Source organism: Crocodylus porosus, unplaced genomic scaffold (assembly GCF_001723895.1).
Source record: "Crocodylus porosus isolate Cpor-Errol unplaced genomic scaffold, CroPor_comp1, whole genome shotgun sequence".
NCBI lineage: Eukaryota > Metazoa > Chordata > Crocodylia > Crocodylidae > Crocodylus > Crocodylus porosus.
Genome location: NW_017728949.1, coordinates 68224941 through 68252588, shown reverse-complemented (window position 1 = coordinate 68252588; position 27648 = coordinate 68224941). Strand labels below are relative to the sequence as shown.

At 43.0% G+C, this 27648-nt stretch overlaps 1 protein-coding gene across 1 annotated transcript; it reads right to left on the bottom strand.

Moving 5' to 3' along the window:
- Nucleotides 1–36: 36 nt before the first annotated feature.
- UBXN4 (UBX domain protein 4) lies at nt 37–27204 on the bottom strand. Its single transcript, XM_019554326.1, has 13 exons — nt 27038–27204; nt 14487–14589; nt 13163–13191; nt 11764–11882; nt 10277–10427; nt 9727–9835; nt 7815–7869; nt 7440–7604; nt 6015–6142; nt 4479–4581; nt 3569–3700; nt 1736–1944; nt 37–685 (listed from the first exon to the last, which is right to left on the bottom strand). Exons 1-13 carry the CDS (start codon nt 27117–27119, stop codon nt 547–549), a joined length of 1524 nt encoding a protein of 507 aa, XP_019409871.1. The 5' UTR covers nt 27120–27204; the 3' UTR covers nt 37–546.
- Nucleotides 27205–27648: the final 444 nt, after the last annotated feature.

Genomic DNA, 27648 nt, shown 5'->3' with positions numbered 1-27648 from the left:
GCATCTGTAAGGTCTCCATGAGAAATGTTAGAGTCGGGTTTTTTTTGAAAAACATTTTATTGAGTGCTTGAGAATTAAAAACTACAAGGTTGTGCTTGCAGTTGCAGAAGCAAGAAAGTTAAACATAAATTAGTTAATCTGATTTGCTAATAATGCTTCTGATGCGCTCAATTTACTCACTCATTCACTGACCTACCAAGAACTTTATATCAATGGCTGGGCTTTAGATTTATATAGCAGAATATTCATAGATAAAAGTGCCTTCAGATGACTGTAGGGCTAATAATTACGGAATACTGAAAGCTGATGGAAATTCTCAATCCTCTGAGCCTGTAGCAACTGTTACCATATGCAGTATTGTAGCAGACAGCTACACCTCTTGTTTTTTGATTTAGGCAACTTCATATCCCATGGCAAGAATAGAAGTAGTGTGGCTGAGTCAGTTTAAGATACAAGCCTTATGTCTCCAGCAGAAATTTTAGTTTGCTTAAATCAAATAAGGAAAAAACAAAACAAACCCAATGATTATTGCACCATTACTCAAAACTACATTTGCTGGGTTGAATTTCCATTCCAAGTATTGTTTTCATCTTCTCCATCATCTTGAGTCCTCAATCTATATATTTTGCCTTCTTTTTTAAAGTCCTCCCCACGCTTTTCCAGCACTCGTTTCCTAACTGCTTGCCTAGATAGAAAAGGAAATACAAGTTATGAACAATTTCCTTGGCAGTAACTGCATTTACTCTGTCAAACATGTCTCCCACCAAAAATGGCTTGCATCATTTTGTCCCAATCAGAGCATCTAGTGCTTTCCTAGAGAAAACGGCTCAACTGTGCTAGAAAATAAATAAAAATCACGATTTAAGGAGTCACACAGATCCTACATCTGTAACAGGTGGAAGTGAGGGCTTCCATAGGAGCAAAACCACCACCCAGCCATAAGAAGCAAATCTGATCTGGAGTTCTCCCTGACTCTGTCCAGATACTCAAGACCGCCTGCTCTCTACTTCTTGGAGCTCCAGAACAAATTAGAATAATGTATGGTACATGTAATATTCCTGTATAATCACAGCTTGAGAAGATTGGACAAGATGACTGGAAAAAGAGAGGAGAAGAGCATGCTTTTATTAGCAACTGGTTACTCTGAGAAAGGTTGTAGGGGTCCTACTGCTAATCCTTCCAGGTCTTTTATTCTTTACACACCACTCAGAGAAGATGCGTTTCCCCAGAGCTGACTAAGAAACAAAACATAACAGTTCTTAGCTACTAATGCAAGAATAATCACAGCACAGCACCAAAGCTCAAGGCATCAAGAACCTGTCTGATGGCTGGGCTACAGTAATGAAATCCCCTGCCAGTCTGGCAACTGTGTTATCTCCCAGCAGACACCTTACTGTTTCACATAGTTCATTTCTTCTTGAAAAGCACGTTGACCTCCAAAGTAGTGGATCAAATGAAACTCATCCATGCATACTGACAAGTAGCTCAATCATGAACAGCGCAGTACTATTCCCCTTTTACAACAGGGGCCCAAAAGCACGATGGTGCACCAGACTTGCCCAACAGGACAGCACTGACTGAGCCAAAAAACAAACAAAAATCTCTGAGTTCTAGTACAGTGCCCTATCCCTGACACCATCCTTGTGATATTGTGGGCCAACAGTTCACTGAACCAGACGAGGGCAATTTTAGCTGGTGCCATTAGCAACAGAACAACCTAGTCAGGAGCAGTTACCTGCTTGGCTCCATACTGCTGGATGCTGAAGGATTTGAATGTTCTTGCTGATGTGCTGTTCTCACTGTAGATTGTGAGGGGGGAGGACTGGTGAATATGAAGTTGCTAATAAGCCTCCAGACAGCAATGAGCGGATAAAGTATTGTGCCCAGGAACTTCCAAAAGTCTCCACCTGAGGCCTGTACCACTGAAGTTGCTGGTCTTCCAGCCTATTCATGAACAAAGAACAGAAAATTAAGACTGTGCAGAGCTGGAGATTTGCAAAGGATATTTTATGAACTGCCAGGTTAGATTCATTGATTTAGATCACTGTCCTCAATTCAATTCAGCCGAATCCGAATCTGAAGATTCGATGCCAATTTGGAGAATCAGCGGTTCATAGACACAGCTTTAAAAGTTTAATCTACATACCCTGAGATAGCAGGCACAGCTCATGATCGCTGTGATGCTGGGGCACATGGAGAGTCCCACAGGAGTGCAGGGGGACCCACTTCCGGGTCTGCCAGGGAATGCGCTGGGGGCCCCCTGCACCCACCCAACTCTGTGATCGGCTGCAGGGGGACTCCGGGTGCCCCCCCCCAGACCCAGGAGGCACCAGTCACCAAGCCGGGGGGCCACGGAGGGGACCCGGAAGTGCTTCTGGTGCACTTCCGGGTCTGCTGCCAAACGCACTGTGCTTCTGTGGGACACTCCATGCGCCCCAGCATCACAGTGTTCATGAGCCCCTGCTACCGAGAGGTATGTAGAAAACACATTTAAAGCTGTGTCTAGGTCCAAATCTCCAAATCTTTCCGAATCGATTCGGAGGGTTCCAATTTGATTTGGGCAAATTAAAGGGTCCTTCAATTCGATTTTGGAGATTTGCCCACCGAATTGGGCCAAATCTCCACTGAACTGAATCAGGGACTGAAGCTTCGCAAAGCTATTGTTCAGTACCTATGTGCAAACACCCAAATAGCCAATCCCACCGTTATGAAACAGGCACTAGATGTGAGTTCTGGGTGCTGACTATACAAGCAGGCTTACTTTGAGCCAAACACCTTATTTTGCAACTCACTTCTGATTAGTTGTCCCACACTGTAGTCCCAAGTCGTCCCAAACTGTAATCCAATCCTTTCTGCTCCCAGACCCATTCCTCTGGGTGAGCCCTACCAGATCTACTGAGGACTGAAGCCAGTTTAAGAATAAGACTGTCCAAGAACAGCTTATGGGGCACAGCAGAAAAGCAGGCTGCTCTTTGGGGCTCATGAGCCAAAAGAGGCAGTGAAGAGCTCACACTTCCCCTTGTGTCATTGCCAATGCTGGGAAGTGGTAGGTTTTTAATTCCTTTCCTTCAGTACAGATCAAAATGGTAAGTAATTGTGCCAGTATCTAAGAGCGAGTCTATCTGAGATTTAACTGAGAGCTTCAGGAACATTTAGCATTTCCCTTTTTCAAACAAATTGTCATTTCTGACATGAAAAAGTTGAGGGCACAAGTCTAAATTCTGCACAGATTCACAGCACTTTGACTCCTGAATTCCCAAACATATTCTTAAGTTTGGTAAAAATTCAGTCTCTCCCCAAACAAAAGGGCACACATGCCTACAACAAGTGCAAGTATCCATACAACTCTATCTCTGGTATTTAAATGCATCTGTACTTAGTAATAGAACGGGAAAATCCTTCTTTATTAGACTAAAACCTTAACAAGAAGAGTTTTAAAGAATTACTGGCAGAAATACTCCAAGAACTACAGAATTACACTACATAAAATTACCTTGTCTACTACTTATAATGAAAGACACATGATTAAATATCTATGCCGTGTGAACTGAACAATATAAATACTTGCCGGCAACAATACTACTGAAGCACTTGGTGCAAGCTCTAGCTCTGATAATTTCTTTCCATAATCTTCTTTGGTAAACTCCCTTCTGGGAAACATTGTGGCCAAGGAAAAGTTGCCATAAGTGTTGCCAACTGTCTGTGAGAATGGAACAACTCAGTTAGGGTGGGATATAAATCTAAAAATAAATATAAAGCTATCCAAAAGAGCTCAGAGCAGTTTACAATAGCCAACCCACCCAAAGAGGCTTCCCTACACAGTACCACAAAGCCTGAGAGCTCCAGCATTGCCTCCCTGCTCAGACCGCCTCACAAGTAAACCCTCCAGCTGATCCCAATCACATGTCCCAACTGCCACCCCCATTCAGATACAAGAAACCTCTTTGCATCTCCCAATATATTTACATTGGTAATAACTTATTTTCAGAAAAGGAAACAGAAGATTTGTCTCTTCATTTGCTTTCCTATAAGCACCCAGTAAGCTCAATACAGAAGTGCATCAATCATTTGGTGGAGAGGGCTTCAAAGGGCATTTATTCCAGTCCCTACCTGCAAAGAGGCAGGTTATGATTTTTCTGTTAACTAAACTATTCATTTTATTCAATAAGTATTCTCTTAAGGAAAAGTTAATACCAACCTACTAAGCAGGTAGTAGATGGTGCAGGAAAGGTTACTAATAAAGTCCAGAAGGGTTAGTGTTCAAAATGGCACGTGTAAACGTACAAGCAATCCTCAATATCAGTCAGCCTAAAGAACCCATCATCTGAACAATGAGAGAGAGCAAACTGCCCAAGAGAGAATCCAGCACTGAAGAAATCAATTTGTTAGGAGGGATAGATGTCTGCAACAGCAGACAATTATAAATGTTCTGGGATTGCCTCCTTGGAAAATTTGAAAATAAAAAGACATCTCTTTACCTGTGCAGCAAATTGCCTAGCTTCTTCCAAGTGTGCTTCTGAAGGAAACTGATTAGTAAAGGAAGATCCATCTGGGAGACGGAACTGAATCCTTGCTATAGCACTGTGGGAGACAGTTCACATTTAGTCAGTGCATCCATTCTCTGGCAAGTGTTTCGACGATTTCAACATGGTAGAATTCAAATACATAAAAGTTACTTCAATTCAGGTAACTGTTCAGGAGAGATCCACAGCCTTGAGAGAGGTATGTAGCAAAGACCCCTGGACACATTATAACTAAGACTGTTAAATCGCACCATAAATAGTAATTCAAGGAATTAATGCTGCAACAAAATGATAAGCCAGTCACAAAAATATCCATAAAACATGTAGCATTTTTGTTGCCAGTTTTCATCATGCCTCAAACTGAATGTGTGGCAGGGTTATCAAAGCTGAGTCAAGACTGGCACAATCCTGGCCCTGCGACTGTACCAGTCTTGATCCAGCCTGAGTGCAGTCCTGGGGCTGGAACTGAAATCAGCCGATTGTTGGTCCTGGTCCCAAGACCACTTTGGTTCAGTCAGGCTGCGGGTACCCAGATTTCAACTTGCTGGTGTCAGAGGAGCCTGGGATCTTAGGCTCCCCCTGCACAGGCACGTAGCAATGGTGCCATCAGGATCTGACCCCTGTTCTGAAAATCACGCGTCCTTCTATGCACGCGTGGCACGGCAAGAGGTGTGATTGTCTGCATCACGGATCAGGTCCATTGAGCCGTTACATAAACCTGTGCCAGTGGCCAAAGAATGCAAATTGCCTTTGAAGGTATAAAGGAACAGAGGGACAACTAGGCCTGCCCTAACCTTCACACTCTAGGTTGGGGAAAAGCAAGGACATCCTGAACACAGCCCTGGTCCCTGGCCCAGTGAATTATTTTGACCAGCCATGTTCAGTTTTTGTCTATGTGGGACACAAGTAGCTAGAGTGGAATCCATGAAGATATTCTTTAAATTACACCTGGTAAAAGGAACCTCCTTTCCTCCTTTATGCATGGCTTTAGAAGACAGGAAAATGCAACTTTCACTACTCCTCTTCTTAGATTCAATTCTGAGAACACATGCTTTACCACAACTGGGGATCCAGACAAGATGCTTACACAAGCATTTTCAGGACGCTTACTGCAGTTGCAAGCACCAGTAGAGAGAGAAAAAGCTATTGTCTTCTTAACAGTATTATCTAGATCTGCTTACAGTAAGCAAAACAACCCAGCAATAAGAATGAAAGGTGCACTAGCAGTACTCCAAATGTGGGAAATATCTTGAAACATACTAATGTAGACAGCAAACGGGATTGCTAGGCTGCAAATTCAGGGAAGGGAAGAAGATCCTAGAATTCGAAGAAAAAGTTTGGCAAGTCTGCTATCATTTTATATACTAATGAGTAAGGACAGCAGGCCAATAAGGACAGCCAGGAAAAATACAGGATCAGTGTGACAATAAGCTACTATCAAGCTGTGGCTGATACAGTTTCCTCTTCTGTCTCCAAAAACATGGCACTCACCTCCTTTCCTTTTGAGATGCTTCTTTCCTTGCTTCTATTTCAGCCTGCTTAGCTTGGAGAGCTGCAGCCTTGGCAGCTTCTGCTTCTTCTTTATTCTTTGCAAAGCGAGCTGCTCTTTCAGCACGATCCTTTAAAAGGACCAAACAGAAAACTGGATTTCTACCATACTCTGTGTTAAGAAAAAATAACTAATACAACCTGCAATTAACACTCAAATGCATTTGGCTTGAATAGATCATAAAGAAGAAAAAACAAGCTGACAGCCAAGTTTTTCTGTGTCTTATTGCTATTTGAAAAGCTATTTACCTTCTGCTGAATACCAGAATCTAAATTCAATTTCTGCATGTAAAAGACAAATTTTGGTAGAACTAAGTCAATAACAAGATTTACCAGCAATTTTGTATACCTAATTTCAGCGTGAAAAAGCAAACACACGTGTAAGAGTGCAGCTCACAAATATATTGAGAGGTATAATTGAAAGGGCATTTTCAATATAGTAAATTATTGTTATTAAAGAAACCAAATGTGCAAAGTAGTTATAATACAAGCCTTTAGAGACTTCAAAGGGAAATAACAGAAGAGTCTTGAATATTGCACTGTAAAAGAAAAGGTTTTTTTCTGAAGAGCTTAAGTATTTTTTTGCCAACACGGAAGTTTTAACACTGACCCTGAAAGGAGTAAGGCAGTGCAGGATCCACCTACACAAAGCTAATTTTAAGTCTGGGGATTTAAGAATCATGGATTTGAAACAAAGGTACAATATGATCACCAACTGATGGGCAATAGCTCTAGCAGCTTTACCTCTGGTAAGTTTTAGGGAAAACCCTCTGTTATTTTACTTTTTAAAATGTTAAGGAGATACAATTACAGGGTTGTAAATCTATGTATTTGTAATGATAAAAAGGCTAGTTGATGAGCCTACGGTCAAGTGCAAGAAGTATGAACTACCCAGTTCCCCCTCTCAACAAAATCCCCTCCAAAATACTTTTAATTTACCATATCTCTAACTTTACTAGCATCAATTCAAAATCTACTACGTTAGTGCTGCTCAATCCCATTTTTATACTCCAAAAAGTTGTTCTGGCCCATGTCATGTGCCAACACCATTTCTATCTGGTATTTCAGGAAAAGGAGCTTATATAGTTTAGTGTGTTCAGTGCATATGCGAACACAGTAGTTTATTTTGAAATTTAAAAAAAAAAGAAAAACATTGTGTCAAATCAAAACACTGGATCCTTCTAAAATGTACATCCTAAGAATAATAGTCCCTATTACCTGAAAGCCAGCTCAGAAAAGCAAAATAAGGTCAGATGCACTAGAATCAGCTATCTTAAGTTTCCAGGATACTTAGGGTCCTTGCAGAGATTTAATAAACCCAAATCATGAGATTACTTTATCCATGTTTATAAGACAAAAAAACTCTACCATTGCAATCTGCTGTCTTATACGCTCTCTTGCTGCTTTTTCTTCCGCCTTCTCTCTGTTCCTTTCCTCTAACATTCGTTTTGTCAATTCTTCTTCTTGTCGTCTCTTGTACTCCAGCATCTCTTTCCCAGTTTTTCTTCGTTCAATTTCCTTTTTAATTTCTTTCTGAAGGGAACATAACTTGCATTAGTGGAACATCAAAATATTTCTACAGACTGGAATGAAACTTGACTTAATAATGTTAGATGCGTCACTTGAAGACAGTGGGATTTCTATATAATTATGAATATTATTTTTTAAAGTGTTAGATAATGAAAGCACAACCAAAAGAAAAAAGAAAAGCATAGCTAAGTGATAAATCTAGTTATATTTTACGTGTTCTTCCTCTTTCTTTTTCTCTTCTCGTCTTTCTTCAAGCTTTTTTGTTAGCCTGTATAAAAAAAAATAACAAAAGACAAATACACTTACAATTACAGCTTGAAATATTTACATTTTATTTAATTTTTTGCTTTTACGGAATTAGCATTTAAAAGGATGTGATAATAAAACACCATCTAAAATTTTACAAAGAGGGAAAGCGAGAATAACCATGAATTGTATTAAAGTGGGGCCATAGTAGCAACAAACTGAATTTAAAAATACATTTTGCCTGACATGGCAACTTGCCAATTAAGTTCCAATCTCCAATATTTTTAAGGTTATCAGTTTTATTATTCCTTCTATTATTCCCCATTAGGTAACTGAATAGCTTTGTAATCTTGTCCCACCCACTACAAAAGTATTTCCACTTTGACGCAGTGAGACGTAATAAGGCGTTTTGAATCCAACCCAAGGTGGATGCAAAATTGGCCAAATCATCACGTCCAACAATTAGTCATCAATAGCACAATGTCTACTTAGGAAGAGGTATCAACTGGGGCTCCCCAGGGGTCGGTCCTGGGTCCAGCATTTTTTTTAATATCTTTACTAATGGATTTGGAGATTGGGACTGAGTACACACTTAGCAAATTTGCAGATGACACTAAGTCCGGGGAACGAACAGCGGAGCTGCAGTACTGCAGAGAAAGACCTGGGCTAGGGACAAGAGTTACAAATAAACTGGTTTAAGTGATCAGAAAGTGGTTTAAACCTGTAACAGGACAGAAGCTCAGTGCACATAAACCAGTTTCAAAATGGCTGAAACTGATTTAAGATAAACCTGGTTGAATGTGGTATCAGATTTAACTGATTTGGGTCAAACCGCTTTATGGAACCTCTGTCCCAGACCCCTTCCTGGTTTAAGTTAAATCAGAGTCCCCCAGCAGCCCAGCATTTTGCAGCCCTGGGCTGAGCTGTGCTGTCTGCTTCAGAGAGCAAGGCTGGCCCTGCCCCTCTGCTCCCTAGCTGGAGCAGTGAGGGCTGGCTAGCAAGAGGTCCTGGGGGGGGAGGGCGGGCACGATGGGACTGTCCCCCCCTCCCAGGCAACCCCCAGCTGGGGTCTGGGGCCAGGAAGTGGGGGTTAAAATGCCCCTTCCCTTGCCCAAACTTACTGCTGGCTGAGACTGTGGACTACAAATCCCAGAGGCACCTGGAAGTGGGAAAGGTAAGTGATGAGGAATCCTGCAGAGTCCTGCTGCTGTAACTCTGGATTGCAAATCCCAGAGACCTCGGGGGCAGCAGGAAAAGGAAGTGAACACACAGCCAGAGTGTGGCTGCACTTCCTGAGTCAAAGGTAGGCATCTATTCACTTGTTTCAATTTAATCTGTGCAGTTTAGACCAGGTGTTGTCAGTACATGTACCCTCACGAGTACTCTGAAAGGTCTCAGGGGTAAGTGCGGGTGAGTGGGGATGGAGTGCCACCACCCCACACTGCTGCCTCACAAGCAGGGCTGGGGTGGGGTGAGGGCAGTGGCACGCCACTGTGGGCCTAACAGGCACCGCCCAGCTGGCTGGATGTGGGGGGAGAAGCTTGAATGCAGCAGCCATCACCCCGCACTGCCACTCTGTGTGAGACTGCTGCCACCCTCCCCTCCCCAGCTCCTCGACCACTGCTCAAAAAAGGTTGAAAACCCCTGGCTTAGACTAACCTGCAAAGACTGAATCAATTCAGCCTCAGGCTTTCTGACTGTCTGTACTCAGCCCTGGGGGTTACATTAGACCATGAGATGAATATGAGCCAACAGTATGTCCTTGCAGAAACAGGTGTGTCATTTGCAAGTCAAGGGAACTGATTCTTTCACTTCATTTAGTATTCAAGAAATGTATTAAGCACATTAATTCAGATGGAAAGTCCAAAGAAGTACAAACCTTTCCACTTTGACTGCAAGGTCATTCACAGGCTGAATATCAGTCACTCTCTCATCTGAAGAACTACTTGTGTCTTGAGGCTGACTCGCCTGATCTGCACATGCTTTATCTTCAAGTTTTAAGGCACAGAAGGGGAAAAATAGGAGTCAAATTTATGATCGCAGAAAAGCTATAACGAAACCCCATTGTCACACTAGTTAATATCCTGGCCAGCTTCTGCCATCTTTTGTTGCAAACTATTGTTTACCAAGCATATAAAGAAAATACATTACTAGAAAGGTTGGTGACCCTCAAAATGGGGCCTAAGTTTTATGAATATGATACTTGCATCATTTTTAACTGTTACCTTATAAACATCATATTTTACATACTACAGAGCAGATATTTGGCTCAGTGCACTCTCTGCAAGATGCACTCTGAGGGCATTGTGATAGCCAAAGGCCACGATGTCTTACGACCATTTATATTAATTTTAAGAAATAACAAATCAGAGCATTAATATTTTAAAAGTATATTAGGTAGCGCTCATAAACCTGCTTATTAAAATTACCTGCAGAAGAGCTTACAGTCTCAGGTTGCATTGAACAAAGCTCATCTGCTCTGGAACAAACATTTTCTGAAGGGCTATTAGACTGAAAAGAAGGACATGGACCAGACAACTGACTCTCATTTTCCAGCGCTTGATTTTTTACTGTGTGCATCTAAGAAAGAAGAAAACAACTGCAGTAATAAAAGGATAACAAAATTCTGGTTATCTTCTTAGGCTTAAAACTCAAACCTCACCAACCCTTCTTCTCTCTGGAGGGCAGACAAGTCTTGTACACCTCAAGTACAGCAACTCATGAACACCAGAATACAAAAATAAGTGCTGGTATTATGTTTACATCAATTCCTTCACATTATTTTTATCCTGACTGGCACAAAGATACAGGCATGGGTGGGATATGCTCATTGTCATAACATAGTTTAATACTAATCACTTGCATCGCTTTTAAAAGCTTAATGTGATACAAATACTGGAAGCCATTTTGTTTTCTGACCCCAGCTAGCAGAGTAGCCTAGGGCAGTGGTCTCCAAAGTGGGGTGTGCACAAGATGATCCACTGGGGTGCGGGAAGAAAATATTAGAACTTCTATTTATATTTACATAAATATACCTATATTGAGGGTCCGTGCTCAAAAAATTTTTACTGATGGGGTGCACGATCAAAAAAGTTTGGAGACCACTGGCCTAGGAGATAGCTTGGACTAAAATTTCTTTAAAATAGTGGTGTCCAAGCTTTTTGCCCAGCGAGCTGGACTGGCAGTGCCCAGTATCTGTGTGCTGGATCCAGCCAGTGCTCGGGCAGTGCAGCAGGCACTATCTGCCTGTGCAGTGGAGGGAAGGGTAGGGCAGGCCAGCCCCAAAGCAACCCCACAGGGGACAGGGATGTGACCTGGCCCCAACAGGGCAAGGGGAAGGAGGCATTGCCCAGCCCTAATAGGGGTGGGGACAGGGGTGGGAAATTGGGCATAGCCTAGTCCCAGAGGAAGGGTAGGGGACGTGGCCCATCCCTAAACCCACAAGAAGGGGTGGAGAGGCATGGCTTGGCCCCACGGGAGCGGGGCACGTAACTTGCATTCCAACAGTCATGCAGAGAATGGTGTGGGGGGGGAGAATATTAATGGCCACTCTTCCTCTGTTGCCAAATTCATGGACCTGAGCAGAGCCCTGCAGACCAGATGCACTGGCTCCACAGCATGCATATTTGGCCTGTGGTTGGGCACCCCTGATTTAGCACATCTATCCATCTTGCGCCACTCTTAGGTAGATAGATTCCTCTTTGAAATTGTTTTACATAACGGAAACAGCTTTCAAAATGTGTTATGATGTGAAAAGGGTAAAAACATTGTCAAAAAAAGGATAGGATCTAACAGCTAGCTTATGCTACTCTGGACACGCACTTGAATCCAATGACCCTTGTTATCTTAAACTGGGGAAAGGCACAGACCTTAGGTTAGCATCTTACCAATAAAGCCAATTCATAAGCATTTATACCTGTTTCACTTTGTGGATTCTAGTGATAAGCTCCTCAGCAGAGACGCTGCCAGCAATTACTTCCAAGGGAACCCCATTGTCTCCTATGAAGAAACTGGATGGAACACACACTACAGGATCTGAATGGTAATTTGTAAAGGCCAATACATGGGACGTAGTTTAAGCAGCAAATTTAAAGGAAAGATGTAGAAGTAAACCAAAAAAGGAAAATAAGGTATACATACAATTATGAAACAGTCCAGTCTTCCTACTCGGTTTCTGAAGTGATTTAAATTTGAATATTCTCTAACACAACATTTAGGAGGGAGTTATCAAGCATATCTTTGAATCAATGTTTGTGAAAGAATTCATAAACGTCCCCAAGCAAAAGTACGAGATTATGTATGGACATGACAGAAAACCTGATTGTTTCTTGCTGGGGCGGGAGGGGAGAACCAAAACAAAAACTAATTTATGGTTTAGTGTTAACCACAAAGAAATCCTTTCTGCAAATAACCAGCCAGCAGAGGATGCAGCATACCCAACGTAATACTAACATTTAGTTGGATTTTAGTCATGATGTAGAAAGACCAATCAAATAAAAAGAAACATTAAGTGTTATTATACAATACTGAGAGCTGGTCTTGTACATCTCTACCATGAAGGACTGCTTGAGTTTTAAACAGTATGCTCTTTATTATGCATAACAGAGGTCCTCTGAATTTACATCTCTGTAAATGAAAGCAAATTCAGCCCAAGTCCAACTTCTTTTGTTCCTCTCATCCTCCACGGCACATTCAAATTGATAATTTCAAGTTTCATATTTAAAAGCTAATCATCAGTACTAGTACACATTACCATACATAGTTTTTTGTGGCTGCGACTGGCTTATTTTTAATAAAGTTAAAAAAAAAAAGAAGGAATCTTCTGTTTAGGGACATTATGCGGTTGATATACAGGAACATAGTAACAGTCACATGTGGTCAGAGAAATGACAATCTAGCCCAGCTTCCTGTCTTAAAAAACATCAAGTAGAACATGCCTCAGAGGAGGAGTGTAAGGAAGAGGCCAAGCATAGAATGATCTATACACACTCAATTATGTAGATTCATCTGAATAACTGATGGATGGTATATCACATAATGAGCCGTTAGCTAGCTGTGTTAATCTGAAATCAGGCAGAAGGCAGGGTAGAATGACACCTTATAGCATAATCAGCAGTCCTTTTACAACATATGATGAAGTGAGCTTGGGCTCGCAAAAGGTTATGCTATATATATAGTCTATTCATACCATCTTTTTTCCTACAAAAGTCTATAACTCTCTGACCCAGTCAGGTGCTAAGGTTCCACCTTGCCCTGCCAATCAGTAGTTATACAGTAGTAGTCAAATATAACGTGAACTTATTTTAAAAGGATACAGATCTGTGAAAACTGCAGACATGCTTCACTGTACAAAACAAAAAGAGATGTTCAGCAGGGAACATGGTTTACATCCTAGATTAAAGAGTTAACAAGCTCTTTTATCACATCACAAACTAAGTGACACACTACCACTGCACACAGCACTATTTAAATACCTGATACATTACTGACAGTGAACTTATATTACACTTTCTGATTGATGCTTCAGAAACATCCAGGAATTACTGCTATACTGACTACTTCAGCCAGGAATGAAGTCCACATTAGATGGTTTAGAGAAAAAATGTTGAGCACAACAGAGTGAGCCACAACTGGTTTTGGATCTCTGACAGCACACATCCAACTTACTGACTGCTTATATCTCATGAAATTTACATAAAACCCACCGAGTGCTGTAAAGTAACAGACGTCTTGACTAGAGTCAACAGGTGGCACAAAAAACGATGCTACTTTTATGACCAACGTAACTAACGAAACACCCGTGTATCTTTGTACTGTGTCCCTATAATCACCATAGTGGGCCACTTCTGTTCTGGGTTCTTCTGTTGGGACAATGAGAATATTAGTTTCTGAGAGTAATGCAAATTTCCCAAGTAGTTTTCTACTTGACAATTCTGGAGTACTTGCATTGTGTCTAATTTTTTTGATTTCATTATGGCTCTACACTTTCAAAAAGAGAAAAAGCATCAATCTCACCTTGATTTGGCTGGTGCTAAAAATACAGCATTAGAAATGTAACTATGATATTCTATACAAAGGTGAAGAAAAACTTTCATAATCTACTTTTTTTTCAGCCTACAGCTGCATCAAAACTACTGAGATCACTTAGAAAGTTTTGGAGCAGTTAGTTATTCCCAAACAATGGCCTGTAGACCACCAGTGGCCTGCGAGTCTCTAAGTGATCCATTAACCTCAGCACCCATCTTTCCCCAGCTCTTTTCAATTACTGTTTGATGATAAATTTGCTCTCAAAATGTCTCACAAAGTCATCTGTTGGTTCAAAAAGGTCAGGAGCCATTGTTTTACAGCAGCGGTAGTAATTTTCTGACTGCAGGCCACCTTGGGTTAGAGACGGATGCTAGGACTTGCCCACAGTGGCAAAAAGAGAGTGCCTGCCCCCAAAGCCCAACATTCGCAGGCCAGACCCAATGGTTCAGCAGGCCAGATCCAGTCCTAGAATGCCAACCTCTGTTCTGAAGCAAGGAGGGCTATCTCCAAATCAGGGGTATGGTCTTAAAAAACTAGGTATTCTTCTTCTTGTTGTTATTAAATGACTGAAAAAGACTCTACAAAATGTAAAGTATTAGAATCTGATCAAACCTTTTGGTATGAATTTTAATAGCAACAAAACCCTCCGAGGCTGCTTCAGTCACCTTCTCATCCCCCCAACTAGCAGCCATTTGTGTAGATTGTTCATCATCACCTACAAGACATAATACACATAGAAAGTTAAAACACGCAACAAACTGCAAGTTTTGTTATGATACTCCCAGAACTGTCTGGATTTGAAAGGGACTGCAAACTTCATAAACTAAAGTTGATATTCCAAGTGATTTGAGATTTGCTTGAAGAATTTAAACTACAGAACTCAAACCGGTCAGAAACAACCAAAAAGCCTAAAATGCAATATATATTAGTAAAACACCCAGTAATTTTTAGGGGGAAGAGACGCATGGAAGTTATTTTAATATTTCATACCAACCTTGAAAATGTAATCTGTATTCTGCGAAATATGGGATATAGCAGAAGATGTATCCAATCACTAAGACGTTTTACATGTGCATTAAAGAGTCCTGAAGCATTTTAAAGCAAGTAGTCTGTACCAATTTGCTTAAAGTCAATTATTATATTTGGCAAAGACTCTATTAGCTTGCCAAACTGTTCATCAAAAAACGAGTCTTATTTATTTAAATACTTTTGCTATAGTTTAGAACAGGCAATTTACCACCCCATCTTCCTCCCAGAACCTAGCAAATCTAATATAGTACGATAATCATTGTGTGTGTAGTATGCACAGAGATCTACATTGCAATTACTGCAACAGAAGACAAATTCATTATAGCTAATGAAAGAAACTTCTGTTTTGATGCCTCTGGCACCTGGGTGCTCAAGACTGCTGCCAAATTTCTGGCTCCAGAGGGAGCCCAGCAAGCCAGATAGGGCCCAACCTGGGCACAGGCAGTGCAGTACCTGATCCCAGGCATTCAGGGGCCAAGCAGAGGCAGCGTGGGAATCAGCCCTGCGCTACTCATCCAGCCTGTGGCCAGGAGGTTGAGCAGTACTGATATTAGCAGACAGCAAATACAGTACTCATAAAGCACTGCTGCTAATCAGAAGTAACTCTGATTCTAAATTCTTGCTTACAGAAGACTACAATATTCTAACCCTGAAAATTACCCACTGGGAAAGTCTCATTTTTAATGATAAATTAATTAACTAATTCTAGAAAATCTGGAGTAAATCCATTGAGGTTTTTTTCTTTTTTGGTTTGAGAGAAAATACTTTCACAGGGGTGCGAACATAAAGCTGTGGGGCAGAATGACATACCTTGGGTCAGAGACAGACACTAGGAGCTGCTCACAGGCAGGGCTTCAAAATTAAGTAGGAATCAAGTACACACATGCAGTATGGTATTGTCCCCATCACAGCCAGTTTCAGAACAGTTTTTGTTTTTGTTTTAATTACTAAGGGAAAAGATTAAAATCATCTACACTCAGTAAGATGAACTCAAAACAACACGCTGCTCAGAAGCATCATCCTTACACTGAGGCAAGTGTGTTTAGGAACATAGGCTTAGAAAGGGCACTGGATTCAGTGGCCCAGGAGACCCTGTGTTTGTAGGCTACCAGTTACATAAAGAATCCCCAACACTGCCACTCCAAACACTCCTACAACTACAAGGGACAACGCCCGAAACCCTAAGAACTCTGTTCATCATGCCCTAGTAAAAAGCAGGGTAAATGAGGGCACTCTCAGTGTCTTCTCACTGCAATGATAGAGAAGTAGCTTCTCAATATATGCTCAGAAGTCCTTAGGGGGAAAAAAAAAAGACCATGCCTCATAGGAAAGGGACAGGCATCCTCGCTGATCTGAGATAAAAGACAAATTCCTTCCTGATCCCAAATCAGCAACACCCTGAGCAAAAAGACATTTTCTAGCTAGGAACTGGGTGGATAAAAATCATGTTTTTTAAATTAAAAAACTGGATTTTTTTATTTAAATCAGATTTTTTGGCTAAGATGATTAAAAAAAACACCCTATATAAAGATAGCTTTAATGTAAGATATGTTAAAGCTCAGAGATATCATCATGGAATAGGGATTATAACTGCTAATTATATACACTATCTGAGACAATACATTCATATAACCTTTGTAGAAAAGTTCTATAAACACGTCACAACAGGCCATGGCCTATACTAGGGGCCCAATTTTATGGGGTTCCCAGAGGCTCCTTTATAGATCAGTAAAGAGTGAAGAAAACCATTCTACCCAATAGGACTCAGTGCTCAGCAGAAGATCCCCTTAAGCATCTCTGTGATGCTTAGTTTCAGTTCTCAAAAAAACATGGATGTGTGTCTCCAGAGAGAATGTCCTTGTTAACAGCAATATATGAAAAGGAAAGATAACAGACCTGACTGATTACTTACGTATCAGCTCTCTTAGCTCTCTGCAAGTTTGTGTACTCAGAGTCAAGCCCTTACCTCTCTCTAAAGTGCTAAGTGTTAAGAAGTTAAATGAAGAAAGGATATCAAACAACAAGAATGTGCCTTTTGTAGAAAACGGATTAAATTGAGGCTTCCTGACCAATGACTTCAGTCATGATTTAAACTGAATCCACCCTGCTATGAACCTCTTGGCTTTTTGAAAGTGGATATGAGCAACAGCTTCTTCCTTACTAAATTGCTTCAGCAATAAATAGAAAAATCCCAGTAAAAAAACATGTCAGAACGTTCCCAGGCTGAGATACAATTTATACTCTCCTTTTCCAGTATTTATCCCAGCCTGCTGATGTACAAGAACTGCAAACTTTTATGTACTGGGTTTTCACCATGTAGTACCATCTTTTTTGCATGCAACATGTCCCAGATTATAATACAAATGTTGTTTCTGAAAGGCACAACAAAGAAAAAAGCTCTTCTCTTGTGGTAAAAATCAGTCACAATTTTACTGAGAGCCAAGCCTGCTCACCGGTTTGGTCCCTGTGGATCTCTGCAGATTTTATTTTCAGTTTCAACTAATAAATAGCAGAACTTGATACTACTGTATTCCCTGCATATAAAATGTACACTCCAATTTCCAGCAGCTAGTTTTGGGAGAAGAGGCAAGTGTTGCATGTGAGAAAATATGGTACCCATCACATTAGTTAACACAATTTTCCTAGTTAGCACTGGGACTATTTTATTCACCATGTTATTCATCTCAAGTGCTACTGATAGCAGGTGTAATGCAAAAATGATATAACAATATTTCTCCTTGTAAACACAAGGAGCTATACAATTAGTTGACCTAGAAATATCTATCTTGTTCTCCTTTGACACCAGTGTACAGTTTAGGGACAGAAGGCATTTATACACATGCTCTAGGAGTGGGGGGGAGGGGCACTAACTAGAGTGGCTCTGAGAAGTGCTCTAATTAAAGCTCCCAGAGCATCTCGCGCATTAGCGTCCCCACGCTTAAAAATGGCGGTGAGAGCGCTTTAACTAAAGCTCGTTGAATGCTGGAGTCACTTGAGTCTGCAAAAACAAGACGCTGGAGTCTGCTGGAGTGCAGTAATTACCTTGCTCCAGCAGACTTGATTAATGTAATTAACGCGCTGTAATTCCAGTGCGTTGGGGCAGTCCCGCTGTTTGTGTATAGGTGCCCAGAGGCTGCTAGTTTCCTAAGAGCCATTTGATCTCACAATGCTGGCTCCTCTTCCTTGTTTCAAAATATTTAGATGCATGAATCAGGCTGCAAAATGATTCCTTTCCACCTCCCAGAAAGGACACATGCTTATCCTATTAAACTGCTAAAAATACCTAAATACTTGCTTAACATTAACTTCCTCTGGTAAACGAATGCTGTGGTTCCCAAAGTAATTTTGTGAGATCACAAATTGGTCATGACTCATGAGGTTATCAACAATACACTCATATTAAGATGGGAATTCACAAATGAAAAAATGGAAAACCTGTATTATATAAACATCTCATTGTACTTATTTTAAGGTCTGTGACCATAATTTAAATTAAATTGCTAAGTCATGTGTATTGTTGTTTATATAATCCTTTCCTATTTCAGAAGTAAAGTTTATCTAATATTTCCTACTGAATAATTGTGTCTTGAAACTTCTAACCCCCACCACCCACACAAATATATAAAATGAGTATTGCACTATAAAACATCCAGTTAAAAAGCGAATTAAAAATCTACGCAACAGAGTTCCAGATTGCTAAAAATATCTTGAGACCCCTGTCTGTCGGAGCTAGCTCTTTGGTTTCCAAGATGGGAAAAACATCACTTCAGTATTTCTATAGCAGATGATCACAGCACTGGTATGGCTCAAATAGTGACTGCTCCTCTTTAGCTTGCTTAATAAATACAAAGATCCACAGAGAGGAAGGATGTATGCATTTTCCGTTATAGGCAAGGACTGCAGGAAACTTAAATATTCCCGATAACAGGCAGACCATTTAGCTTCTCAAGAATTGGCATGAACTGTCAAATATAGAGGTACCCCACTATATCGGTCCATACTGTATCGGCACCAATAAGGGGAAAATTGACATTATCAATAATCGGCTTATTTTGTCTGATTTTGTCTGATGTGGCCGATAATGCTGCCGATAAATGCCGCTTCATGCGCACAGCAACAGTATGCACGGGGCCAGGAGTGCAGCCTGGCAGCTTGCAGAGCAGCATCCAGCTAGTAAGTCTGTTGCGCAAAAGGGGCATGGGGAGGAACAGATTGAGTCTCCCCCCCCCCCACCCCCATCCCCGAGTGAGGGAGGGAATGGGACCGGAGCAGGTGCTGTGCAGCCAGAACAGGGACAGGCGTGGGACATAGCCAGGGGCTCATCTGCAGGGTGCGGGAGGGTGGGTGGGTCCCGCCACTGCACGCACTCCCAGGGAAGACATGGGGAGGGGTGGGGGTGTGCACCACTGGATTTGTCTGGGGGGCAAGAATAGCCTGCCATTGCGCACTCAGGGGCGGAGCTGTTCCAGCCTCTTCCCAGCAGCTGTACTTGGGCTGGATGGGGTGGGTGGCAGCAACACTGGGAGTGGGGCTGGGGGGGCTAGAGCCACCCCAAAATTCACTGTACCCCTCCCAGCACTGCCTCTGCCCACCCCACTTGGCTCAAGCACAGCAACTATGAAGAAGCTGGAGTAGCCCCAACCCTGAACTTGCAGCGGTAGCCCATCCTGACCCCCCATGCCTCCCTCAAGGGCAAGTACAGTGGCGGGAACCACCCCCTTGCCCCCATATGAGCTGCTGGCTATGTCCTGCACCTGGCTCCACGCTGGCTGAGCAGTACCTACCCTGCCTCTGCCCCACTCCCTCCCTCACTGCAGGGACTTTGATACTGCTCTCCGCCCTCCCACCGATTTACCAGCTGGACACTGCTCTCCAAGCTGCTGGGCTGCATATCAGCAATTGGACTGGTACCAGTCAATACGGCTGGTCAATAATCGGCCATCATTACTGGCCCCAAAAAATCTTTACTGATGCACCCTTAGTCAAATAGGTTAAATGTGTTGATTCCCGACTCCTTTATAATAAAATAAACCAATACTTAGTGGCTCTTAAGAAATAAGGAATTCACTATATCCTAAAACTAAATTTCTCATTTCTTCTGGTGTTCAGCAGGCCTTTAAGACACACATGATAAAGCTGAATTAAAACACACGTTGGAGGTTACTTTCTATTTGACTTACAATAACTAAGGAGCCAAAAAAACAGAAAAATCTGCACTTGAAATCAGAAAATCATAGAAATGTAGGGCTAGAGGTGATCTAGTCCAACCTGCCTGAGGCAGAATCATTCCTATCCAAATCATCCTATACAATCCATAATCTCAATTCTGTATAAAACTACACATGACTATCAAGTGTAGTATGACAAGCAGCCACAGCTTTACAGGTACTGAATATCTAGCTTTGCTGGGAACTACAGCTTTCAGTTCTGGGTGGATTACTTCCACTTTTCATCCTTAAACAACTCCACTATTGTTCTTTCTCTCTGCTCACCTTCTGGCAAAGATCTTAAGAGTCCCACTGGCTCTTCATTCAGAGTAAAAATTCTGTGACATTATTTTTGTAAAGACAAGAGATTGCCTGAATTTCTCCACCAAGGATAGTTTAGAGCATTCTATTAAATTGTTGGCTCCTATCCCACTAACTTCATTGTACAATGAAACCTATCTAAGATGAAATCACAAGAAACCAGGAAAAAGTTCAAACTAAAACAGTTTTGTCTTTGCATCCCCTCTGCTCCCTACTCAGAGTCTGCCATATACCAGCTTCTCTGCTCTACTATTTCTATTTCTCTCAACATCCTAGCCCAGCCTAACCCAAGTACTAACTTCCTCCTCGTAACATGCATGCACACGCAAACAAAGGAGGTATTTACGTTCCAGGATATACAGGATAATTCTACACGTGGCCTCCAAATTTCCTTTCCATTTTCCATTTAGATAGCTAATGTATACAAAATATGTATTAATTCCTCATAAAGCATGCTGGGACTAGACTTTTTCTGGCTTGAGCAGGTTTCCTGCTTTTATATGTTCTGTTTTAGATTGATTTTACTGTATATAAAGCATGGAGAAAATACTGTTTTTTCCCTTGAAATTACTCATATTTATTTACCAGAAATTAAGTAGTATAGTTCCACAAGATTTTGTCCAAGAGACAACTACTTTAGCTACCTAATCTTAACGCTAGCTATCATTTCCCCTCTAAAAAATGCCCTCTCAGGCAAGAAAGATGATAAATTTAAGTGGTATTGTTTACAAAAAGATTACCAGTCTCTAAAAAAAGTGGACTTATAATGATAGTGCCATGTCAAGTCAAGCATAGAAATGTAAGCATATTCTGTCAAGACCACATTCTGTAAAGCCTGCTGGAGGTACAGAAAACAACAGCAAGAGTGAGTTTCACATCAAATGAAGGATTAGCTTCAGAGGAATTAATTCCAACAAAAGATGAAACAAATCCAAACCCACGAGATCCTGCAGAATCTGCTTATAGTTATACAGCAGTTCAGCATGATAGCAGTTATGCAATCCCACTGAGTAATGTTCTGGTTCACAACAGATACTTTCCTGAACTGGTTTTCTGTAGGAGTCTCTAATCCAATTATTTAACATGTAAAGCCAAGTTATCTAGGTTGCAGCAGCATGTTACTTACAGTCCTTTAAAACTGGGAGTTCTGTTCCTTACATTACAACATCACATCAACTGCACAATTTACTTACTTAAAAGTGACAGCTGCTGTGTTTGAGTTATTGTTAAACTTTTTAAACTAAAAAAGTAATTATTTACGACTATTGTTTCAAGAAAACAGGGTTGAGGAAACTGAAGTGGTTAAGCTCATAAGAAAGGGATGAAGAGAGCAAGATAAAGTCTGAGACAGAAGAGAGGCAAGACATTTTTGTAATACTTTTTATTGGACCAGCTACACAGCAGGAAGAGCTCTTGGACAAGCTTTTGGGGCTCAAGACAGACAAAAGCTGGTCTAACAGCTCTCCCCGCTATTCAACTGGTTCAATAAGAGGCATCACAAAAATCCTCACTTCTTGTATATTTCCTAGACCATTAGGGTTACCACAACACTCCAGCCCTACAAAGGAGAAATAGTAATATTCACATCTTTCTCAAACATACATTTTCTAGAACCAGTGGGAAGAAAATGTGGTCCTTTGTTTGGTTTGGTCCTTTGTTTTCTGTTGCCTGTTCAGGAGGTGCAAGAAAAATCAAAGCTTTTAAAATGGGAATGGACAATTGATTTCTAGTTCTAGTATGGTTTAAGTTACTGAACTAAGAATTATCCGTTACAATTTCCATTCTGGAATTTAAAAAATGGTTTCTACTTTAGCTTCTTTTTACTACATTTCTTTTCTATAAAGGAAGCTAGTAAAACTGTGGAAGTAATGTGAACGTTTAAATGTGGTTTCTTGCCGATACCATGGTTCTAAAATGCCTTCTCTGACCAGCACGGACCAATACTTTTTATGATAACGTCGTCAAACTACCTTAGAGTAGACTGCTGGCCTAAAGTATGCATGACAAACTGTTAAAAAAAAATTGCCACTGAAACAGATACAGCCCAAAACAAAGATGCCTTCACAATTAACTGTGGGATGCATGGATGGTTTCCTAAATTACATTTACTCTTTTGGTGTTTAGTCTCTATTCGCAGCTAGACTGAAGCTGGATTCAGTTTAGTCATTTTCATATCGGTATATATTATGATATTGGATACAAATGTACTTTTGTAGTTTCCTGATCTTACTGGAAAATAATCAAGTGAGGGATTTAGCACGCACCCAAGACACTGTCTGCCTGCGATGGGGAAATCAACTCCGTAACAGAGAAAAAAGGCCTTCCCATGAGAGAGGCCTTCCACAGAGACAAGAACCCTCTGGAGCACTTTGGTGACTCAGGAGAATGCTGGCTGGAAGTAATTTGGGCAGCTGGCTGTTCACTTAATTTTTTGATTTTTCCCAAGCTGGGGGAAGGGTTGGAGGCCCCAGTTGCCAGGGCAATTAGAATGAGCAGTATGACTTATCTCTAAAAATATTGGTAGGTTTCTCAGAAGGGTTAAGCTGTAGGCAGATGAGAAGGTAAGAAACTGCTTGTTTTGCCTTTATGTCTCCAAAAGTATAGTTCAGGGGTAGGCAACGTTTTTGGCTTGGGTGCCAAAAAAACTGCAACGTCTACCTTGTAAGGAGCCAGAGTGCTGGCATGCCAGAAAAACAAAACCAGGCCAGGGGTACATGACTGGATGCACTGCATATTAATGTACTTAATAATCATAAATGCTACTTATTTTTTTCTTTTTTTCATAGATTTTCATAGACATTAGGGCTGGAAGGGACCTCGGGAGATCATCGAGTCCAGCCCCCTGCCCAAAGGGCAGGAAGTCAGCTGGGGTCATAGGATCCCAGCAAGATAAGCATCCAATTTACTCCTGAAGGTGTTCAATGTAGGCGCTTGAACCACCTCCGCTGGCAGACTGTTCCAGACCTTGGGGGCTCACACAGTAAAGAAAGTCTTCCTTATGTCCAGCCTGAAACGGTCTTGCAGGAGTTTGTGACCCTTCGACCTCGTCATCCCATGGGGCGCTCTGGTGAACAGATGTTCCCCCAGATCCTGGTGGTCACCCCTGATAAACTTGTACAGTAAATATGTGGTTTTCTAAAAATTCTAAACCTGGTGACAATAAATAAAACTTCATATACTACCATATTCTGAAAGGAGACAGAAAGGAGAAAGAAAGAGACAAAAAGAAAGAAACAAAAAGAAAGAGAAAGAGGAAGAAGGGAAAAAAGAAGGGAAGAGAGAACCAGACATGTGCATGTGTGTGGACACAGAACCACACACATAACAGACACCCTTGCACGCACACCCAGAACCAGACACAAGTGCACGCATGCACACACACAGAACCACACACATACAGACAGAAATGTACAGAACACACGTGTACACGTACACAGAACCAGACACACATGCACGTGGCTTGTCTACTGGGCTGCAGGACAAAGTCTGACCAGACTATGCCACAGGCCCACTGTAGCACTTGTGCTTCCCCAGGGAGCTGGCTCATGGGCTGCAGCACAGCTCTGGCCTGGAGGCCGCCCATCAGCCAGCTACGGGGGCAGCGCTGGGGGGGGGAAGGGATATGGCCACCCCAAAATTTGCCTTAGTCCCCTTATAGCCAACCCTCTCGGCACAGCTGCCGCCCGCCCTGTGCAGCTGAGCCCACAAAGGTGCAGCACTCCCTGGGCAGTGCTGGAGGGGTGGCAGCCTCAGGCAAATTATGGGGTAGCCATAGCTCCCTGAGCACCAGCCCTGTGCACCCCACCATCTGCTCTGAGGTGTGCATGCAGTTGCCACCAGCAAGGAACTGGTGCCGACTGAAACACGTGCCCTGTGGCACAGGGAAGGAGAAAGGCTGAGGCAGCTCCAACCCCAGAACCTCCACTACCGTCCACCCAGAAGCCTGCATGCATGCACTGCCCAAGCTCATCCCCAGTCCTGCACCCCAAGGCATGTGTGGCAGTTGACGTCAGCACGGAGTTGGTGCCAGGCGTAAGGAACACTGGCAGTGACTGCATGTGCACCTCAGAGCTGACAGTGTGGGAGGAGTCCAGGATTGCACTGCCTCCCGCCTCTCCCCCACTGTCCATCCAAGGGGTGCATGCAGCCACTGCTGGCACAAAGCCTGGCGGGGACTCTGGAGCCTGGTAGACAGGGGTGGTGCTAGACAAGCTCGGGAGGGCCCTCCTCATAGTCAACCCTCCAGTGCCTTTACCCACCCACCCCACACACCTAAGCGCACCTGCTCCTGCCCATAGCACAGTCCTCCCTGAGCCCCCCGCACTAGGAAGAGACTAGCACTGCCCCTGCAACCGGCCCAAGCTTTGAGTAGCTGCTGCCAGCCACAGAGCTCAGGCTGCTTGCAGCAAGGCGTGCAGACTACTAGCCACTTGTGGGGGGCAACCCTGGCTCCGTGGCTGGCAGCAGCTGCCCCAAGCCCGGACCTGCCATGGCATGCCTAGCAAAATGGCCTCGTGTGCCATGTTGGCATGTGTGCCAGGGGGTCCTGATCCCTGGCATATTTGGTTTTGCTTGTATAACTCTTTCATCCTACGTAATAAACCTTTTTGTTGTTTGCCTCCTTACCAATTGCCTGTGGAAATAGCAGCACAGCAGAGATAAATTTGGGGCTCTGGTGCTCACCCGTGGGTAGGTTTGTGACAGCTACTGCTAAGACTTTATTTTTCTACTATCACTGAGGTATCCAAGGTCCTTAAATACAGTCATTGCCAATCCTCTTTTCAAATGTAGGACCTAGACCAGTGGAGCTCAATCTTTTAGTGACAGGCTATGGCCAGTAAGGGAGGGGAGAAGCAGGTGGCTGCCAGTGTGAGGGGGGAGGGGAGGAGGAAGAGAGATTACTTCCAGGCTGTGCAAGGAATCAGCAGCACTGTGCAGGACAGGCAAAGAGATGAACTGGGCCAAGCTGCTTGCTTCTGATCCTCTGTGCCCTGGGTCAGATCTAGTCAAATCACGGGGCTAGATTCGACTCATGAACTGTAGGTTGAGCACCACTGAATTCAATGAGTATCTTATGTTCCTCCATCTTCTCTACTAGCTTAAACACATGAAACTGCCTTCTGATCAGGTCAGCCCCAGGATAATTGTTCTAAGCAACACACTTGGACTCAAGAGATATAGTTCGTGCCTGAGAAGTGATCTGAAAGAGCAGAAGGACCTGCACCATTCTTCTCTGCAAAGGAATCTTAGAAAAAAAATAAATAAATCAGGACACTTGCAATACAGCAACGAAGTGCCTGCAATAATACAACCATACACAACTACGAATATACCACTGGCTTATCAACACCCATCCATGTTTATGTGAGCAAGGAAAGCTGCATACATAGTTTTCAACTATTCCCTCCTGAATTTGTCCTTTGTTAATAAGGTGCAGCGCACATTTCTCCTTCACACTGGAGTCCAATCCATAAGACTGGAGGTTTAAAGCAAGCCCACTTGAACTGTTAAAAGGAGTAATGTTTTAAATTAGTAAATAAAGTCACTTGATTCTTCTTAAGTTATGAAACTTTTCCCAAAATATTGACTTCTGGGACAAGACTAAGACTCCTCTTGCAAACGATCCTGCACTGAAAGTGCTCTATTTACAGCAGGCAGGAAACCTGCTCCTAGAGTCAGCTACAGAATCAAGATCCCCAGCATTCTAGCTACTGAAAAATTTTATCCCAGATCAATTTTACCAGCTGCAGCACACTGTTCAGGGCAAAGACTGGGTTTATAAGTCACCTGCGTACTCACATGACCTAGCCCTTATCCTTCTCTCTCTTCTTACTCCTTTTTCATTTCTTTCTCCCTTTTTCTTTCCTGGTTCCTTTCTCTCTTCTCCCCCACCCTGCTGGATGTGGCCATCTTTGCTTGCAAAGGAGGAACAACACCCCAGATAATTAAAAAAAAAAAAAAAAGATTTAAAAAAAAAAACCAACCCTTAAATAACTGAATAAATAGGGCTCTAACCCTTAACAAAACTGTTCTCACCTAGCAAGTATTTTAAACCAATGCCAGTTAAGCAACCCCCTCACAAGCCGCACAGCTCCGTCCATAAACCAACTGACAGGCTGCAGCTACCTACATTTTTCTGTTCACCTAAAATACCTCAAACAAAATACAACCCCCCTCCCCTCCAGCCCTAGATAAGTGGCCCAGATTATTATTATTCACGTTATTCAAATCAGATTATTATTCAAATGTGGGTTTCCCAGAGAGTCCAAACAGCAGGGCTGTACACTAGTTAATGCATCCTGTCTGGCAGTGTGCACTCAGGAACGGCCCCCCAAAATTTGCGAAAGGGTGGGGGGCGGAAAAGCCAAGCCAAGCCAAGCCAAGCCAAGCCGGCTTCAGCCCAGTCACGGCTCGCCGCTGCTGCCAGGCCTCACGACACCAGGCCCGGGGTTTCTGGCCACTGTTTACAACCGCGGGGGGAGGCGGCGTTTTCGGGGATAAACAAACCAGCCCCCGCGGGACCGGCCCGGCCGGGAGGATGTATGTGGGGGGGGAGGGGGGACGCTACGTCATCTGCGGGGCGACGGGGCGCGCCGCCAGGCCTACCTGCCACGAACACGACGAAGACGGAGCTGCGCTGCTTGGCGGCGGCGATGGCGGCCGGGATGGCGCCGCGGAACCACAACATGGTCCGCCGCGGGCTCGGGCTCGAGGCGCCGCGGGCTCCTGCTGCTGCTCACTGCTCAGGCCCGGCCGCGCCCCCGCGCATGCGCCTTCTTGGGAGTCGTGACGTGACCAACCCCTGGCAGCCGCCGCGGGGCGCATGCGCCGCAGAATGAGGAGGCGGCTGCTGGGGAAACCACAGTGGCGTTTCGCGGCCGCGGATTGTCCCCGCTGGCGCTTTCGCGGGTCGCGCGCTTAGGGGCGGCAGATTCGCTTCATGGCCGCCCCGTGTAGCCTCCCATGCCCAGGCCCCGGGTGGGAGGGGGAGTAACCGCCCCTCGGGCTTGACAGGCAGACGCAGGCCCCTGCCACGCGGGGCTGCCTATACTTGTTGCACCATTGGCCACTAAATCGCGTCAGTGATGTAACAGTGTGGCCTACCTATTACATTATTGACACGATTCATTATTCATTCATAATAGGCACAATTCACATCTAACATGTGTGCCACACATTACATCACTGACATAATTCATTATTCATCATTGATGCAA

Excerpts from the sequence above, each read along its gene's own strand:
- UBXN4 (XM_019554326.1), bottom strand. The coding sequence starts at position 27,119 with ATGTTGTGGTTCCGCGGCGCCATCCCGGCCGCCATCGCCGCCGCCAAG. Across the intron at positions 13,192-14,486 it reads ATTAAAATTCATACCAAAAG|TGAAGCATGTCTGCAGTTTT; the intron begins GTTTGATCAGAT and ends TGTTTTGTACAG. Across the intron at positions 9,836-10,276 it reads GACTGTAAGCTCTTCTGCAG|ATAAAGCATGTGCAGATCAG; the intron begins GTAATTTTAATA and ends TAAAACTTGAAG.